Source organism: Parasteatoda tepidariorum, chromosome 9, assembly GCF_043381705.1.
Source record: "Parasteatoda tepidariorum isolate YZ-2023 chromosome 9, CAS_Ptep_4.0, whole genome shotgun sequence".
Classification (NCBI taxonomy): Eukaryota; Metazoa; Arthropoda; class Arachnida; order Araneae; family Theridiidae; genus Parasteatoda; species Parasteatoda tepidariorum.
The window spans coordinates 65,927,104-65,948,243 of NC_092212.1; the positions used below are offsets into that span (position 1 = coordinate 65,927,104).

General features: G+C 26.8%; 1 protein-coding gene across 3 annotated transcripts in view; it reads left to right on the plus strand.

Moving 5' to 3' along the window:
• The window catches only part of LOC107457206 (golgin subfamily A member 6-like protein 22), a 39,423-nt gene extending 20,017 nt beyond the window's left edge, over nucleotides 1–19,406 (plus strand). For 2 of the 3 annotated variants that reach the window (XM_016075306.4, XM_016075307.4), the window contains exons 4-11: nucleotides 1,030–1,177; nucleotides 3,527–3,604; nucleotides 5,370–5,537; nucleotides 6,264–6,333; nucleotides 7,542–7,633; nucleotides 8,918–9,069; nucleotides 10,365–10,529; nucleotides 14,168–19,406. In XM_016075306.4, the coding sequence (XP_015930792.1) occupies nucleotides 1,030–1,177; nucleotides 3,527–3,604; nucleotides 5,370–5,537; nucleotides 6,264–6,333; nucleotides 7,542–7,633; nucleotides 8,918–9,069; nucleotides 10,365–10,529; nucleotides 14,168–14,336 (1,042 nt within the window). In that variant the 3' untranslated portion in view covers nucleotides 14,337–19,406. Of the gene's footprint in view, nucleotides 1–1,029; nucleotides 1,178–3,526; nucleotides 3,605–5,369; nucleotides 5,538–6,263; nucleotides 6,334–7,541; nucleotides 7,634–8,917; nucleotides 9,070–10,364; nucleotides 10,530–14,156 lie in introns of all 3 variants that reach the window. The other variant, XM_043052590.2, reaches the window with a different exon arrangement.
• The last annotated feature ends 1,734 nt before the right edge of the window (nucleotides 19,407–21,140 follow it).

The window sequence follows — 21,140 nt, forward strand, 5'->3', positions numbered from 1 at the left end:
TGTGACTTGTCTTTTCTATTAAACTTTTCCACACTTCTGCAGTTCCTGACTTATCAGGGAACGCAAGAGGACCTAGCCTGGAGCCCCTCAATTTTATTTTCTTTCTTTCTTAAGAATAGCTTGCCAATAGAAATTTAAATCAATATAAGCTCATATATGTAATAATTTACTAATATATATAATTTCGAAACATATTTTATCTAAACAAATAAATTTGGTTTTAAGTATGATAAGTGAGGACCCCAGACAGTTTGTGTTTACAGACCCAGATTTCTAAATCTGGTTCTGGCACCCAGGTTTTTGTTTTAATTCAGTTAAATTATATTAGTTTTTTGCTTTCTCTGTTAAAAAAAATGTCTTTATTTTTTACAGTATATATAAATTGTTTCAATTTCCAGATTAATTTAAATCTTTAAGCTATGCTTATTTATCTGTTCTAATTATCGAAGATTTTCTTTGAATCTTGTAGCTTATTTCAATTAATTCCTCAGCATTTCAAGTTTTACTATTATATAATGTGTGATTTCTCAAAGTTTATTAAAGGGATTTCTTTTAATGTAACAAATTTTTTTTTACCTTTTCTTATGGTAATTTTGCATTGTTTAAAATTCATTTTGTGTCAGTTAACAGTCTGATTTTTAATTTTATAGTTTTTATCTTGACATTTTTTTAAATGTTTAGTTTTACTCTCTCATTTCATCCGTTCCTTTCTTTTTACAGGACTGAGTTTTCTAACAACATCTAATACTTGTTATATTAAATTTGTGTACAAGTTTCTTTTTTCCTAATTTTTAATATAGAATGCTTTACTAAAATTTTATTGATTTTATGTGAAAAATTATTACAAACTTTCACTATAATTTTACCAGTCAATTAATGATTATTATTAACTGTATACTTTTTTGAGGAAGTATATTATTAATTGTATACTTTTTTGATGGAGTAGGCGGCTTCTATGTTATTCACATTAAAATAGTTGTTATTATTTCATAATAAACATGTCTCATTATTTTTTTTTTTTTTTTGAAGGGATGAATATGAGGAAGAAATCAGAAACCAGCAAGAGGCCATGAAGCATGTCAAAGAACAGCTGAAGCAGGTGCATGAAGATGAACTTCAGCGACTGACTGCTGAAAATGACCGCTTGAATACAGAGCTTAGTAAACTTAGTCAAAAGGTTGAGATTGATATTTATGCAGTTTTGCTTTGTTTACATTTATTGTGTTTAAGCGGTCCGTTTAAATTTCGCTATTAGTTCAGTTTTTATATTTAATCTTACCTAAATCTTATTAAAAAAAAAATATTTATGTCCCTGCTGATGTACAAAAGTCAGTTATTTTAGGCAATGTGCATTTTAACTAGAGTGATCTTTTAAACTGTCAAAAATTATTTAATTTCTCTTATTGCCTAGATAATTTCATACATTAAGTATTAGACTCTCATTGTATTAATACAACTACAAATAAGATCTTGGCTGGAACAATTGCAATGTTTCTGAATTTACTTAATGTTATTTATTTTTCTATACCTATAGAATATTGTTAATGCCATCAAAATATCAGCAAATAAGTTGTAAGGATCAATCATTAATAAAATGAAAAACTATTGTAGAAAGAATCAAGCAGTTTTAAATATTATCATGGAGAAAATTAACTTTATTGTTATTTATTTTCAATGTTTAAAGAATAAAACTAATTCAATCTAACAAGCAAAAAATAATTGGTTGATTGAATCAATATTTTAAAATATTATGATGCAAAGAATCAAAACATTTGTACTTTAACAATACAAAGCCATTAATGTACACATAAGTTAGGTATAATGAATCAGGGATGCGGAAAATTCTCAAAGCCCTAATAATTTCTCAGAACAATTATTATTATAATTATTTTTTAATTTCTTTTATAATTACAATATATTTTTTTTATTAAGTTACAATATCTTTTTTAGAAAGCAAAGTTTATATATTATTAAAAATTTTTGATTACTTTTTCTTTCTAAGAAAAATAATTACAGTAGGGAACCGATTATCCGGAACGATCGGGACCATCGCTATTCCGGATAACTGATTTTTCCGGTTTTCTGAATCGCTACAAAAAGCTGTTTTTTTTTATTGTTAAACCCAACTAAAAAAGAAAACAAATTTGGGAAATAATCTTCAAAAGAAGAAAAAACAATGAAGTAATACACTAATGATTATTTCCAAAATGATGGTAAAGTAAAAATCTTTCAAAAAAGAAAGAAAAATCCTAAAATCTTATGAGGAAAAAAAAATTTTTTTCTTTTAAAAATGGCGGGAAAATTCATCGAATTCTGATTTCCGGATAACGGGTTCTGTACTGTATTTTAATTTTTGCAATTCTTGAATAAATAAAAAAAATGTAAAATGAAAGCATTTTTTACAATAAAAAAAAGTTTTCAACCCCTTTTTTTTAAAAAAAAATTAAACACAAAACTTCCACAGAACTACCTGAGTTTTCCCTCACTTCGTTTACAAAGTCAGACATTTTCTGCACCCCTGAAGTAAGGAAAACTATTGTATTTCCATACTTAATGGATTCTCTAGTTAATCTGCACATTATTAGGTGATGCATATTTTGGTGGTAACATATAAATATACTTATTAGAAGTCAATCACTATTAATATTTTGCAAAGTTAAATTTGTTGTGACCATGAAACTATGTTTTCCAAGATCAGTTTAGCCATCAAAACCATTCATATTTATAATAGGTGTTTAATTTTTATGTCGCAATTTATTCTTATTTAATTAAAATTTTACGTCTGTGAAATTCCATTATTATGAGAACTTTTTTAAACACTGCATTTTCTGACTTGTTCCTCTCTTGATCCTCCTGTTATGAGAAAAAATTTATGCTTTGAAATTTTATTCAGAATTATTAAATTCAATATTTTTCACAATTTTGAAGCAGCTAATAATCAAAAGTATTTTTTTTTATAAATTTTATTCCCGTGAAATAATCTTACTGATTACTTTTAAAATGTATTTATTTTTAATTCTATTTTTGTCTCATCTTTTTCCTGTTTTACTTTTCTTTCTTTTTTTTCGGTCTTAGGCCTATTTATAAAGATATAAGATTTTTCTTGTTTTTGGTGTAAATGTAAATATAAAATTAAATTGTAGTGAAACTTTTATTAAACTTACTGTAGTTTTCATTAACATCACTTGATTTAAAAGTAAATTAAATTGATTATCTATAGCTGTTGCTATTTTTTTTTCTCCTTCCGTTTGGTTTATTTAGATCTGTATTGATGTATTTTCCTTTATATTTGTTTTTCTTCATATTTATAATTTTTTTTATCTAAATGAAGATTTGGTTTACCACATTTTGAGCATGATTACATTAAGAACCAGCATTATAAGATTAATGAACATTCGTCATATATATTTTTTTCTTATTTAACCCTTTGTTGTATTTATAACTGTTTATATATTACTTAAAATATTTTCAAATTAAGACAATTGTATTCTTTAAACTTTATTCATTTTTTTCTCTTCCAATTAAGCTTCAAGAACTAGTCACTCATGTTGCCAAGCAACAGGAAAAAGATACTTCTTCAGTGCCATGGGTTCAGCATATTTTGGTAATATTTAATTTTTCAGGCATTTCATACCACTGTGTTTTGTTATTTTTTATGTGTTTTTCTAATTTCCTGACAATTATCCTTTAATTTTTTTTAAATTCAATTTGCTGTCATCTATAATCCCCAATTGTTCAGACATATTCTAATACTTTTCTCTAGGGAATACTCAGATGTGTATAGGAAAAATGTTGAAATGAAAACTACTGCCATTAGAAGGCAACTAAAGAGTGTGATAAAATTCTTTGATTTTACCCCCATGATTAATACCAGATTTTTACCCCCATGATTGCTAAGTAATGGAACTTATCCAAGAAGAAAGTTCCTTAAATATTGTTGAGTGTTTTCTTGTTAGTGTTAAGTCTGTGAATAAAATTATGTGTTAAAAAGTTGGTGAATGTTTTGAACTCTTAGTATAATGTTGTTTTCTAGTTATATATGTATTATGGTTTTGCCAAATTGAAAACAGAAATGAAATTTTGACTAAATTATTTTAATGATCTTTTATTGTTCTAATTGATTCGAATTTATCTATAATATGTTAAAATAATGAAAAAGAGCAAAAAAAAGAAAACCCTTTTAAATGATTTATAATTAGAGTTTGTCTTCAATAATATAGAGCTAAGTATAAAAATTAATTTGAAGACATATGCAATATTTAAGAGAAATATGCTTTATTTCATTTATTTATTTTTTTAAGAAATATTTTTTATATCAGTAAATAGTTGTTTTAATCTGCTTTTATGCCTTCAATCATTTCATTCAAATTGCTGTACTCAGTGAATTTTATATAATCAGGTTTTTGTTTATCTGACTAATTTTGAATCGTAAAATTCATAGCTTTGATTTTCAATATATTTTTTTATTTTATTCTTATTTATAATATGCTATTTTAATTTTTTAGGTAAGCATTTTATCAGGTATTTGCTTTAATAATGCTTTTTCATAATCATTTTTTTTAAAACTTGTTTTCTATAGTTATACAGCATATTTAATGAATTATTTAAGTCACGATTGAAGAGCTTTATTTTATATTAAAGTACATCAAATCCACTTAAAGGTGTTAAATTATCTACGTTACACTTAATGTGTCACTTTTTAAGCGGCTGAGAGTATTTTGCTCAATTTTTTATTATTAAACTAAATGTAAATGTGAAGCCTTTGTAAAAATCCCTTTTGGGTCATAGAGCTTGAAGCTCCATAATTATGTGACCAATAGCATAATTCTGACAATATGATTAGCATTGTGTACAAGCCGCATTTTCTTTTCATTCAAGCTGGAGTCCATTGATCTGAAATTGGGCTGATCTGAACCTGCCATTAATGTTCAAACTGCATTAAAATAAGATGTAAACTGCAAAAAATAAGATGATAATAAATGTTTATTGTTAGCCTAATTGAGCTTAAGAGCTTATTTCTTTAATACTTGGTTATTGTAAAACATGCTAAATTTATTGATTCTGATAAATTTTAATTTTGAACAGAATTTATTTCATTTCATTTCTATCTACTGAAAAAGGGTTTTTAATAAGTTATTTTAATTTCAGTCATTTTCCCCGTTGAAAGAGCTTGTCAATTTTTTGTTACAAAAAAGCATAATTCCTTGAAATAATTATTTCTGTTATCTAAAGTGTAAAGAATCTTCCAGCATAATTTTTGCATTGTATTTATTTTGTTATGTAAATAAATATTAATAATTGAGTTTATTTTTTATTGTACTTAAAAAAAATTTAATCCAAAAAAAATAATGGTTCTCTTACTGTTCTAGGATGGCACACATGATAAAGAAATGAAATCTTTTAAAGAAGAGGTAGATAGACTGAAGTCTGTGTGCCAAGAGCAACAAAAGCAGGTTCGGGAACAGTGTGAGACTGTCCGCATATTGGAACGCACCAACAAACAATTAGAACTAGACAATGAAACTTTAGCCTTTAAGGTGAGAATAAACACGAGCAAAACTTTCTTGTATACAATAATTTTGTTATACCATGTCAAATAAGCTGAAAATAGTAAAGGGGACAAGAAAAAATGTTATGGTGTAACATTGGGAATGCATAGTTTTTATTCCAAAGTGTGTGTCCATGGTCCTGTACTGGTTCGTCCGAAAAATCTGAAATCTACCCAAATTCTATAACATTTTTGTTTTAAGGTCTTATTTGAATAGTGAATTCCACTTATTGAATATGTTATTTAAATTTGTTTTCCAATTATAAAAACAGAAAAGAGTTAATTTTAATTTCATGCTCATAGAAGTAATTTCCATCCATTTAAAGTAATTTTAGAGATAACCTTCAGCTTAAACTCTATTAAGGCTCTATATCTATAAAGAAACTAAAAGTGGAGTCAGTCCAGTATTCAAGTAGTGCCTTATATTTAAACAAATTTAAATTATTTGTGAAATTTAAATTAAACGTTTTCAAGCAAGAACTGAAAGTATATCCTAAAAGGACTAGAGGATTGCATTTTATTGTTATTGATCAGAACCCCCTTCTTATTCTTTATTTTTTTATTTTAATCTATTGGTTATGAAAACCCTTTTTTAGAATTAATCTTTTTATTAAATCCATGCCATCATTTAAGAACAAGCTTTGGACTAAGACAAATGTCTAATTACCATGAATTGTCATTTTTAAATTCTTCACTGTATTTTTCTGTTTTTTAGCTTTCTGAATCTTTAGCTCAATTTGATGAACTTGAAGATCAGCTCAGACGGGAAGCAACGCGAGCTAGAAGTAAGTGGGACTCATAACATTTCTTTAGTTGTATTTGCATATTGATGCTTCTTAGGATCAAAATATTCTTGCCTATATTTTATGTTTATGTTTTATAATATAGAATGCATGAATCTNGACCGATCGTTCCGGATAATTGGTTCCCTACTGTATTTGCATATTGATGCTTCTTAGGATCAAAATATTCTTGCCTATATTTTATGTTTATGTTTTATAATATAGAATGCATGAATCTCACTCAAGCTCATCCTGCACTAGAGCAGAAGACTATTTATATATCCTATTTATTATTTTTATGATAAAATTATTTTTTATTTATTTTATTGTCCTTGTGTTCATAATTTTTTTTTTCTATTTCTTTCAGAAAACCTCTTTCTTTTTCTGCTGTTCCACAATTTTTATAAAGAGTTACAAAAATAGAATTTAGTGCCTACATTTGTTATTTATGTTGACTTTTATACCTTTTGCTTTCTTAATTTTTTTATTTGGAATATATTTTTCTTTTCCATTCAGTTTTTTTTTCCGACAGTGTTTAAATTAAAAATTAATTTAGTTCCTCGTCATTTAGTTTATTGACTTTTCAACCTATTCAGCATACAAATGGTTTTCCTATTTCTAATCTTAACATCTTTATAATTTTTTTTTTCTCCAGTGTCTTAAATAAGATGCATTTAGCTCCTCATTGTATTCTTATGTGATCACTGATGTTATAATTTTCATTTGTTTAGTTTTACTCACTATTGAAAACTAATGCAAAATCCTCTCTCATCTTAACATTGCAATTTTTCTTGCTATAATTATTTTTTGTATATAATATTGTCTGAACTTATAACATTACTTATTTTAAAGAAGTAAAGAATTTCCTTTTACTTATTCATACTTTAAACTCAAATTTTTGTGTTAGTACAATCACAATTGCAAAGCTATAGCACAATGTTTAATGGATTGATCGCAGATCTGGGTATATAGCCCATTGCTTGATTTCTCATTATAAATTTTAAATGTCATTATAAATTTCTCATTACAAATATTATATTGAGAACTCCTAACCTATACAATAATTGCTACACATTTTTTAAAGTTTATTACCCTTTTATTCATTTATGTTTATTTCTTATTTATTTATTAATTTTAATCTTTGATGTTAAAGTATTGATATTGCAGTATTGTCTTTGGCTTTGAGGTAAAATTTTGATTTATTTTTGTAGGAGAATCTCTCTTTAAACAATTAGCAACCAAAGAATCTATGAGTGTCAAAAATAATATAAATAAACTATTGGACAACAGGCCAAACTTACAAGTAAGTGCATGCTTTTTGTGTTATTAAATTTGAACTTGAACACTTGACAAACATTTTAAAATCTGCATCTATACAATGGTGCACAACCTGTGTCCCTTTAAGGATTTATTTATGACAAATTTATTGAAAGAATTCCTTATTCAAATAATGTTATTTAAAATTTGGATTGGGAAAGAAAAATTTTTAAAAAAATTAATGTAAATTTTTTAAGCTGCACTGATGTGTTTCATAAGTACTATGAGTATTTATTTTCAATAGAATAAATTTTTGTTTAGTTAGAAAAAATTAAATCTAAACCATTAAAATAATGGTAAAAAAGTTTAATGCAGTTTATGTCCAAATCATTTTATATAAATAATAATTGTTGAATATTAAAACTACTTTAATTGACAAAATAACTTTTTGCATTGATGTAATTCTTGAATGCTCGGTTTTAAAAAATGGCTCACTTTTCGAAATCATTTAGCACCCCAACTATCCAATTTAGTTTGCTACTTTAAAAATTTTAATTTTATATTTTTAGTAGGGATTGTATTGTGACTTTTTCTATGCATAAAAGTAAATTAGACATTCACAAAAGGGTTTAAAAATTTTGCTTTTATGTATAAATATAATGAAAAAAAAGTCTAATTATAAACCACCTGAGCAACCATTGGCTTTTTTCTGATTCATTGCTGACAAAGTTGGTTTATTTTCACCAAGCTTCATCCGATGCTTAACTAATTGATTGATACCTTTTCATTATATTCTGCTTAGGATTTATTGATCTCAATGTTTCTCTTGAGAAAATACTCTTCTTGCATTAGGCAATCAATGGAGTAAAATTGCTTGTTTTTTTTTTCTTAATATTTTTAATAAACTAATAAATTTTTCTGCATGAAATAATTATATCTGTTATTAAAACTTTTCTATTAGTATTTTATAATACCAGAAAATATATAATTTATTATTTGTTTCATTAGGAAAGGTCTCTTCTTTCTTGTATATTTTATTTTATTTTTCATTTTATAAAAAGATTTACGTTTTATGTTAATGATTTCTAGTATTTTTCTTTTTTTAAAGATTAACATTAAATTAATCTCATTGCTTCTCTCGAGAAAATGCTTCCATTAGGCAAACAATGACATTATATTGCTTGGTTTCTTTTTAATATTTTTAATAAACTGACAAATAATTTTTTTTTTTTGTGAAACAATTGTATCTGTCATTAAAACGTTTCTATTAGTATTTTTAATCTTTGATAATACCTGAAAATAGGATAAATTCTATTGCTTGCTTCATTAGGATACTGCATCTGATGAACAAGTGAAAAAGTTAAAAGAGGAATCAGAAAACTTGAAAGAACAGTTAGAGTCTATACAGCAGCAACTAGATGTGATGTCTCTAAAGTATCAACAAACTAAAGACAAATACAGAGAGAAAATGTACAGAATGCGGTAAGTTTAAATACTTGTATTCAACAGATTTGTTAATTCATTGTGAGTAAAATCTACTGACATTGTTTTGATTTCTAGTAATAATGATTTCATTGTACTCAAACCTCCTTAGTACTTTATAAAAAAAAAAAATTAAATTGTGTTTGTTTCTCTACATATTTTTTATAAAGATATTTTTGTCTTAAAAGATTTTCATAAGCAGCAAATAATTGCTTTTGAAATTTCTTGTAAATTCATTGTTGTTGTACAAAAATAAGGACTTTTGAATTGCTATAATAATTTTTGCAGCTCTATTTTGATATGTTGCTGATGCTAAGATATGAATTGTAAAAAATGTCTGTATAAGTTACTGACTAAAGCTTATTAAAAAAAAATTAAGTAACTTATATTTAATTAAAATGTATCATTTTTTATGTTAAATGCTTCGTAAAACATATTAAATAAATATTTTTCTTGTAGTATAAAAAATAAAATATTGTTACTATTTTTTAAATGACCAGTTCAATCTTTTTGCCTTAAATTATTCCTATTTTTACTGTTTCTTACACTATGATTTGATTTCACTTAAATGAAGAAGTGGCTGTTTGACCCAAAGTTATCCAATAACTCAATATTTAGATTCTTTAACATCCACTTATTTTTGCTATCAGTTCATTGAATTTTGAATTCTAAAATTTTTGAATCCAAAGGATTAGCCTTTTTTGTTCAAAATGGACGGCAGCATTAGGATTGCGGTTAAAAAAGATTCTCTGTTGTAACTCTTTTGATTAATATTTTTTTAGTACTAAATTTTTCTGTAACTTTATCTTTTATTTTTCCTATAAATTCCAACTTTATTTTTCAAAATTATTTCTCTTGTAAACTTGAATAGGTGAAAAAAGGGATCGTCAAAACATTACACTCTTATACATTTGTACTGAGTCGTTATGACTCTTTGCTTAAGGTACTGAGCTGTTACTGTAAAGATGCATGGTTTTAATTCCAGTGGTGACTTGAAGCCAGTTTCAGATGGTTAGTTACTGGCTTGTTTAGGAAGCAAAGGTGGCTAGTCACCCTCATCGTTTTTCACGAGAAATTGTGTGGCTTTAACCTACTGACCCCTTTCATGAGGCTGTTGCAAGAATATTTTATTTATTTATTATTATTTTTTTTACTTAAGAAAAATTTCATCTTTATTTAATCCAGAATATTGTGATATAAGAAATCATAACTGTATTATTATTTTTTTTTTACAAATTACTTTTTGTTTTTATGTGCTATTATTGACCATCAAAATGTATTGATATAAATTGTAGTGAAGTGCAAGAACAGGAACAGCAAGAGTGGAAAGAAAGGTTTGAAAACTGTGAGAAGGAACTTTCCATCTTGCGAGAGATGCTTTCCCGAGAGCAAAAGTGGAGGGTTCAGATAGAAGCCGACTGCAGAAAACTGAAAAGTGACAACCAACTTCTGAAAACAGAGTAAGCGATATTTTCAACTTCCTCTTATTTCTGAAATCAATTTAAATTTCATGATTTCAATATTGCTTAATACAAGGGGTGATCAAATGAAAAGGTACGAAACGACACGGTGGGTGCAAATGTAGACTTCATTCAAAATATGCACCATAGGCCCGAGCACAGCAATCCCACTGATGAACAAGCCGCAGGATTCCTTGTTCCCAGAGATCCTGTGACCGTGACGTTACCCAGTCCTTCACAGCGTCCTTGAGTACGTTGTCCGAGTTGAAGAGCTTCCCTTTCAGGTGTTTCTTCAGTGGACCAAACACATGGAAATGGCAGGGCGACATGTCCGGACTGTAGGGCGGATGGTCCAACGTCTCCATCTTGAACAGTTCCATGTGTTTGACTCTGGAGACGTGAGGACGCGCGTTATCATGGAGCAGAACCACATCCTCCGTGAGCAGCCCGGTCTTTTGTTCTTGATGAACCTGCGTAGGCATCAGAGTGTCTCACAGTACACATCGGAGTTGATGGTTTTTCTGTGCTCGAGGAAATCGGATAACACCTCGCTGCTTCTCATTCCTCGAATTTTGCAACGCGAACGCCATCCTGTCCTTATACGGACTGCCGCATCATTTGGACGCGATTTTGATAAGAGCCTCTGCTCTCTTCTGCGTATGTGGGCTCCTGCGCATGCTCCGATCCAAGTCAGAGACTCCAATCGCATCCCGAGATGTCTCGCTAAGTTCTCCCATGACGGAATATGCATGACGGAATACTGTTATGTTTTTACGTTGTTTCGTACCTTTTCATTTGATCACTCCTTGTAGATAAGTGTTATTTTCTGATATAGTATTTGCATTAAAGCAAAGTGACTAAGCACCAGTTTAGATATTAACAATTTAGTATTATTTGCAGAATATTTGCAGCATTTGCTAAAAAACTTGCATAGGGCAGGTATCTAGCAAATCGAAAATACTCTGAAAAATGAGAGAACAACAGGAAATTCATATTTTTTCCAAGCTGTTCTGTTGTCTTAGCACCATCTCGTTGTTAAAAAAATATATAAGAAATTATTTATCTTGTGTTATATTTAATGCTTTACAGTATTGTCCTTCAAGAGCTCTGTCTTTATATGAAAGGTTGAAAATATGCTACTTTTATAATTGTTATGAGTTCATAACTGTTATTAATGTTATTAGTTTTGTCGCTTGTTTTTTTTTTTTTTTTTACCGGTGCCCTGTATGTTGCTTATAATTATGATGCAAAATGTTATTATCAAACACTTTGTAATTTAAACATTGTCTCTTAATGTATTAATTGTCTATTCAAATGATTTGGCTTTAGAGAAAAAACTCCTAAGACCTGGAAAATTACTGTAAGCTAAATCAATTGTTTTGTCAATATCAGGGTTCCCACGGTCCTTGAGAGTCCTTGAAAGTCCTTGAATTTTTTTTTTGCTAAATTTAGGTCCTTGAAAGTGCTTGAAAAACGTCTTAGGTCCTTGAAAAACTTGATAGGTCCTTGAATTTGTCCAATACTGCCGGCGGCCCTTTTTATAANATCACACACAAAGGAGAAAGGACATAGAACACAGAGAGAAAGAAACATCCATGCCCTGCGCAGGATTCGAACCCGCGACCAGCGGCTCTGCAGTCAGGCACGCTAACCACTCGGCCACCAGGTCGGCACAACAAATTCTCCCCTTATTTTTTGTTACTTTCAAACTTTGTTTCATATTTTTAGATAATTTAGTTATTTTATAGCTCAGGTTTAAAATTATGTTTTAATCCATTGTTTATTTTTGCTTGTCTGTTGATAAAGCAATATTTTTTTAATTTATTTATCCTATTTGATTTAATTTAATAAATATGGATTAATTTTAATTAAATATTGATAGTTTATGTGTTTGTTAGTTTCTTTTTTTATGTTATAGTATGCTTTTATAAATATATATGTTTCAAGTTAAAAGTATGCTTTTTTTAAAAAAATGTTCTTTTTAAACCTGTATCAATCTTATTAACTTGCTTCGCAGTCTTATTAGTGTTATCTGTTCCATAATTAATTTTTTTATTGATGCTAATTTGTTAGATTTTATTTATTTATTTCGTTTTCATTTTTAAAAATGTTCTTATATTGATCAAAGGCAATTTATTTCAATTATACTCAGATTATTTATATTTTTTTTACAACTTTGTACTTATCAAGAGTTTGATTCTTTTTTTTAAAATCGCCCAGTAAATTCCGTTTGACTTATTATCCCTTTCAATCATGATTATAGTTCTGACAATTTATTATTTCTAATCAGAGTTCGTATTGTTAAGTAATGAATAAGAAAATAAATAAAAAGAATTTATGAATAATTTTTTTAGCATTGCGATTTTGTTATTTTTAAAAATAAAAAACAATCCTGGAATTTTACGTAAATCTACCTTGAACAGTCAGTCGAAATATTCTTTATTAGTATGAGCCCTGTGAACGTTGTTATTTTATGGTCACCTTTTTTAAAAAAATACAGCAATGTGAAAAAAATTACGATTTACTTTTAAAAGTAACTCAATTTCTTCAATCAGAATGATTAAAAAAAATATTGTTTAAAAATTAAGTACAGTTTTTGTTTCTTTTAGCTTTTTTGTTTTTTAAAAACATTTGTTTTTTTGAAAATACGATAATTGGAAAACTGAGATGTTTAGCTTTAAAATTTTCTTTCAAAAATTAAGATCGGTTTCTATTTTTTCTGTTTTGCTTTTGTATATAATCTTTTTTCATGTCATTTTTATGATAGCACTGTATTTTTATAGGTTATTACATCTCCTAACGTTCTATGGATAATTTTTAGCAGTTACTCAGTTTTTATTTATCTTTTCTGTTCAGTTTTTATTTATCTCCTTTTTATTTATATCTAATTGTCTTTGTTATCTTAAATATTTTTATTATAGTTTTTTTTTCCTCCTTTGCCACATAGTTAAGAGATGATTATCTTTCAATAATGACTGAACTTATTTATATCTGAAACAACTATTTATAACTTTTTATCTATACAAAAAATCTTTAATAATATTTATTAATGATTTTTTTTAACAAATGTTGCTGTTCAGCCGACGAGTTTTCAGTATTTGACCAATTGCTTTTGGCCGAATATTCTGCTATTTGCCCAAATTGCTCTTCCTTACATCCCTACTTGGAAATATGTAATGACTATAATGGCATAATAGTTAGAATTTTGAAAAATATGTGGTGTTGTGATTCTTGCCTCACAGGGTTTTAGTTTACAAAAATTTTTTAAAATATTTGTTAAATGGTAAAAATGTTTTAGCAAAAAAAAAAAAGAAAGAAATCTCTTTGTTTTATTTTAACATATTTAGATGATCTTTTCTTATGCCAAAAATGTTATCATAGCAAATTTTGAACTCAAAATTATTATTTATTTTTCTTTTTAAATAGTATCTGCTTATATGTCATTTTATGAAAAAATATTTCCAAATTTGTTTTAATAAATGAAGTATTTATTTGTGTTAAAGATATTTCATTTAAACTATCCAAAATATGCCATTGCTTTGTATCTTTGAAAAGTAATATGTAGCAAGAGATTATTTTACTTAAAATTTATTTTTTTATAAGTATTTTTAACCAATAACAAAAAAGTTATTTTACAGAATAATGGAAAAGGAGAAGGCAGAAAGAGAAAAAACTGCAGAGTTAACCACAGTCCAACGAGAAGTTGAAAAAGTGAAAGCATCAACATCCCGTCCTTCAACTTCAACTGCATCGCCATCTCGAAGGCACAGTGTCTGGCCTGTTGTATCCTATCCAAAGAAATGGTGACACTTATCATAAACTATTTTAACTGCTACCCTCATATTCTTCCTCCAAATTCTAGAATAATTAGTGAAACTTAAACGAACTGAGAACGATCTCATTTATCCTCATGTTAGTGTGAATCTTTTATACCATGACTAGCTCTAGATATCAAAATGTGAGTGATATTGATTACTGCATGGAACTGACTATTTGTGTTAAAAACGATTTCCAACTTTGGAGAAGATAAAAGGAATGAGTTTTGTATCATTAAGCTAGTGTAAGTAGCTCCAAATGGGTGAAAAGGTTAAAATCATTTTAGTACATAAAAAGTTTAAACCTATTTATGCATTGGATAGGGAAAAGAAGATATTTTCTCGTGTTCTTTTTTATGTAAACAAATGATTTAGTGTTAAATGTTTTAAAAACTATTTTTCATTTGTGATGAAAAATAGTTTCTATCTTTATACCAACTGAATAATACATAAAATATAAAATATGCTCTATAAAATTGAGAATTTGATTTTGGCAGACTGGTCAAAACAGACCCAGTAAATACATTCCCTAAATATCTGAAAATGATAAATTGAATATTGTTTTTTATTAAAATTTTAATCTGTTATGATTTGTTTTTCTTGCAGAATTAAAATTATTATAAAAGAATTATTAAATAAGAAATTATAATCTCGCAGATAAAATATGAACTAAATTGTTCAAAAAGTTGACTCACTTTACAGTTGTTTACATTTTAAAAGTTGATGCAATTTAGAAGGGTTCCACTGGCTCTATGGTACAAAATTCACCGAATGACTGCTAGTTGACAACCATAAGTAAGTCCTGTAACTGGCATGATAATGCTTTTTAATTCCCTCCAAAAATTTTAATTATCTGCTTAACATTTTTGTGTTTTTGTAACTTAACTGATTGCCAGATTCTGGACTAACAAGTTGTCAAATAGTAAATTAATGCTGTCTGTGTAGATTTAATTTTGAATTAAAAGTTTTAACTTTTATGTTCCTACATAAAATATTTTAATTCATTATATAATATTTTATTTGTGTCATCTTTTAATTTATGATTTGTTTTCCCAGTGATCTTATTTTTTACATATCATTCCTGCCAAAGTTTTTTCCTCAATCTTTATCATTTATATGTAAGGTAAATCATTATTTACTGTTTTGGTTTAATGTGATTTAAAAGGCGAATCTGCATCCAAACAAATCCAATTTAAAATACCCATGAATACTTGTTATTTTAATAAACCAAGGTGGGCATAAAACAGGGAAATTGAAATGGACAAGAAAAATTTAGGAAATTCAATCAATATAAAAAAAATTCAGGAAAATCTCAAATTTAACTAAAATATTTTAAAAGTCAGGGAAAATTAATAATAAGTTCATAGGGAACCTTAAAATTCAATTTTTTTTTGTAAAAAAAAAATATATTATAATGGGAAGAATAAAATTAATAACATTTATGTCGCTGACTTAAAAAAATCAGGGACATTCGATGAAATTAGTCTGGTAAACTCAAGAGACAATTATATTTCTAAGAGTTTATGCCCTCTCTGCTATCTTCTTGAATTTCAATTGTTTTTAATATCATCAATTAAATGTTAATTAATTATTCAATGTTCCTTTCTTTTAATGCTTCATTTTGTACATCTTTGATTAAATTTTAACCTACATTTATTTTTATTAATACTAAATTTATTGAATAAGTAGCTCAATATTTTCTTTTTAAAATATTAAACAGGAGACCTTTTATCATTGCAAAACTATTTCAATTAATAGTTAAAATAGTTTTAGTTTGATAGATCATTTTATTCGGTCCTGATAACATAGAAAATAGTTTATCTTCTAATAATTTAAAATAAAGTTCTTTAGTTAAAAATATATGTAATTGAAAAAATTCTTTTTATTTGATGCCCTCTGGTCAACACAAATAAGAAAGTCTTTAAAAGAACAAAGCTCGATATTTTACGATTTAACTTAATTGCTAGTTAAGCTATTTTTAAAGTTTTTTAAGCCTTGTATACATTCAATTCTTACATTCCATATATTAATTTTAAAATTCTGAATGTCATTCAGTCTGCTGTTTTACTATTTTAAATATGAATTATATTTTTCTTGTTTTGTTTTATGATTATCTATTTACTTATAATTCTTAGTGCCACTGTAAATATATCATATCAGTTCCTGTTTTTCCAGATGTTTTTAAATCTCATCCAAATATAGTCTAGTCCAAATGTGTTGTCATAAATTTTCGTTGTGATGTAGCTGGTAGTTCTATCATGCTGCCTTAAGATATAAAGCAGTTATCTTTATTATGTAATTTATAATCTATGTAATTTTTAATGGTAGTTTTGGTTTTATCTTTTTTTTTCCTTCCTGTGTTTCCAAGATAATATAAAATAGGTTAGTTAGGTTAAGATTGAGTTCTTCACTGCTTTTCTTAGAAAAAAAAAAATTTTTTTTTTTTGCACCACTTTTCCAAAAAAGTTCTTGCACTCTTATTTTAGATTAAAAATATTTTTTTCTAATTACAATTATTAAATAAAAATATCAAGAATTTTATTTTTTTTTAAATTATTAATTGGATTACCATAATGTTTGCACATTTAATTATAATTTATAAGTTTAATTTATGAAATTATTTAATTGATGAGATACTCACTTTTAGTAAATATGAAAAAAATTAATTTGCTTTTTTATGCCCATTCTAGGTTAATTCATAATTATATTTAATTAATAATCGTGTGCTAATGATAAGTAAATAGTAATCTGAATTTGATTTAATTATTTTTCAAGGAAATCACGTTTGATTCAAAACTGCCATTTAAAATTACTGTGAATACAAAGAACTTTTTTTTGGTCATAAGAGAGTGCCATACTAAGGAACTAGTCCCTTAACTTTCTTTACTCTCATAATAAATTATGTGTTTAAAATATCTTATCAATTCAAAACTGTGTTTAATGTGTTTGTTCTTTTAAGTTTCTTAAATGAGTTATTTCAGTTTCATATACTAAACCTTGAAATAGATAAAAAAAAATTTAAGAAATAAAAAAGTTTTTTTAATAACTATCCGATTGATATGCGATTTTTTGATTTAGTAGTTTAGATTAGCAATTTTTTTTTGAAGTTCTCTAACAGCCATTCTTTGTCCAAAAAATCTTGCCTGTTATATTTAATAAAATATTTTTTAAAAGTAATTATTTTCTGGAGCCATTAATCATAAAGTTGAATTACATTGAAAGTTTGTTTATCAATGATTGCATAGCAAATGACACAGCCCTTGAATTGTCCAAATTTCGTTTCAACTGATAATGCTTATTAGAATTGAGTAGAAATTAGATAATTTATTATTATTATTATTTTTAAATAAACAAAAATATTTGTTACTCGATATAGCACCCCCATTATTATAAACTAAAATAGGCGTTGTAACATGATTGAAGGTACAAGACTGATTTTGACAAAATTGTATACAATCACCTTGTTTCATGATCAATGTTTAAAAAAATCCATATTTCACCAATTTCAATGATCATAACTACTTTACTTAACCTAAGAGGTTGTGTATCTTTCTTCAAAAGGAATTTGAGATGATTTCTTCAAAAGGATTTATGTATGAAGAGCTTAGTGAATTGGGTTTCAAAGTGACTTAAAAAAGAAAAAAAAAGAATTTTCAGTGAAAGATTTTAATTTCATCTAATTTCACAACGTTTATTTATTTTGCCAAGTCAACAGATGAATGTAAATAAGGGATAGTCTTTTTAGTTTTTCAGACTGGAAAAATTATCAAATTGCATTTACATCAGCCAATGATAATGTTAATAGGTACTTTTGGCAGCATGAATAAAACGCCAAGAATGCAGACGCTATGACAGGAACAGAAATTAATGTTATTGTTAGCATTCATTTATTGAAATCTTGTGTTGAAGAAATGAAGGCAAGGTATAATTTTTATTTTCTCGCTCACCAGAAAGAGGAAGGTATAATTATTGAAGCTAACGCCTTCAAATTCACTAAAATATTTAAAACCCTTCATCCAATTTGCTCTTCATTTATGAAACTGAATAAATTATACTATTTTTATTTGAGCTCAACATCCTTATGAATTGTAATAACACTGATCCAATTCGTCAGTTTGATTTCAAGCAAAAAGTAAAGTAAGAGCAAGAATCATTAAAAAAAAAAAAAAAAAAAATTCTGAAAATAAATATTCTTGTCTGAACTTTCTTCATTATTTGATGACTCTAAAACGAATAAACTCATACCTGAAGAAAGTAGGTATATTTAAAATACATTTAATAATTAACAGATTTTTTAATTTTACATTTAGTCTTTTTTTTTCTTCTATGTTCTCGTAATCAATTCATAACTTACATTCTTCCGCTCCTTTATTTTCGGAATAAAAACTTCATCCTCATGGAAATCCAGTTTAAAGAAGAAAAAAACCATATACACCACCTTACTATATAGCATATAGACTTAAACCAATTTTTTTTCTTCTTTTCTTGTGGAAAGTAAGTGATTTAAATCATGTAACTCTGGTAGTAGTTCTCTTAAAAATTTTATTTATCTCTTGATCAATTAGTTCCGTGCAAGGGCGAGTGTCATAGCAATGAAAAGAAAGTTTTTAAATCTGTACATAAAAACATTACATGCTAGTTCATTAATGTGAATTATCTATAATCTATGTGTACAATATATATGTGATTTAAAAATATCTTATCCATCCAATTAATGGTAGAATTATTGAATATATTTGAAATCTGCCCATTTTCTATAAAAAAAAAATATTATGTTTTGTTACAAAACAGTTAACTGATCTGATATCAATTGTAAAAGTATTCCTTTTTTTAAGAGATTACTTTGTCTGACTAGTCACATTCCATATGAAGTGAAATTTTTATATTTTATTACTAAGTCACTGTTAAGTATAGCACAAATTTTAATTTTTTTTATTTATTTTTATCTTTCATTGATGATGAGGTCGTTATTGTTTTACTTGTTGGCATATTTATAAAAGGATGGAAAACATTCCTTTTATGTATATACATAGTTGCTCAAATAAAATTGTTCTTAAATGGCTTGTTCTCTTTTGGTTGATAATTACAGTAAAAACTTGGTACAATATTTTAGGAACCAATTAGTTATATCAGCGGAAACCTAAATGATTGGACTTTTTTGACGGAACCCCGAGACTTGATGAAAAATCATCAGCAATTGTGAATATATGAATTAACGAAAGATTATAAATTATTTTGAAAAAATTATTGATCTAAATTTTATTAATTATTTTGAAAATATTTACTGAACGCATGAAGAATGAAATCTTATTGCTTTATCAATATTCGTTTCAGAGATGCCAACTGCTCCGGACACGCCAAAATAATTTTAAGAAAAACGGTAAATAACTACAAGTAAATTTTGCAAATATTTTACTATTTTTGCTTTCTTTTTAAAAGGTATAGCATGACAAAAGTACTATTAAGTGGTGAATTTTATAAGCCTACGAATTATTTAGAAATAGTGGTGGATTAAAACCTACTAAATTGAATTTATTATACCAAAATTCACAATTGATAAACTACCACTTTAAAATATATATTTCCTGTCCGGAGCAAGTTGGCATTTCTGTCGTATTAAAATTGATTTTTATGTCAAGCAGTTGAGTTCACAGGTCTGGAGCGACATCTATTCGAGTTCTTAATTTAATTTTAATGTATGAATCAGGGTTGGCAGGTTTTTGACATGTGACAGTTTTTGACAGTTTAAACCATGGTTTAAACCGTCACATCAAAAACCTCACTGTCAAAAATGTCAAAAACCTATATTCATATGTGAAATTTAATTAATACATAAAATTTATATATTTTTTATAAAGGATAGTGTTTCTAAATATGTTCTAGAAAAAATAAATTTAAAATTTTGAAGAAACACTTATATTTTGAATAGTAACCAAAATCTTGTACTTTTGAAAGCTCACATCTTTTGTAATATTATGTNAATAAAGTTATCAAGATATACCTGCTGATTACCTATAGTATAATTAAATTTCAATATAATTCTTGGTAACTGTTGGTAGTTTTGAAGTTTATATATTTTCTTGGCAAACTTCAGTTTTTGACGGTTTAAACCAGTATTATACCCTTGTCATGTCAAAAACCCAACCCTGGTATGAATAAACTGAAAATGAATGGGAAATACTCATGGAATTTTTCATAAATGAATATCCTTGACATAATTCATTTATTATATTCTTATTAGCAAAAATATTGTTTTAAAATTTATTTCTTCACAAGGATTCCAATTTAATGATTTCATAAAAGTAATGAAAATATTAAATAAATAATGGTTATCAATTGGATATAAATTTAATTACGGGTTTCGAAAAGCATTGCTGGTTAAAAAAAATTCGTAATTCCCGGAACGCCAGTTACTCTTCCATGGAACCCTAGTGTTCCGCGGAACACCAATTGGAACTCGCTGAATTATATTTATATAAAGTGATAGGAACCCTCTACAAAGTTATAGAAAAATACTCTAGTCCGTCTATACGTCTCAATGTAAAGAAAAGAACTGGATACATAAAATACTACAATAAAATCAAATTTGAATTTTAATCATTTGATGTTTCTTATTCCCCAAAATGTCCCTCTCTATAAATGCGTAAAACAAATTGAGGAAAAAAATAATAATTTTGGAAGACATTCGCTTCTAATTTTATTATTGCGCCCCAATTGAAATCACAAATACTGAGGGTTCGAGAAGGATCCACAAGAAAAGGAACGAAAAATGATGCCTACTTCTTTGCTAAGTCTT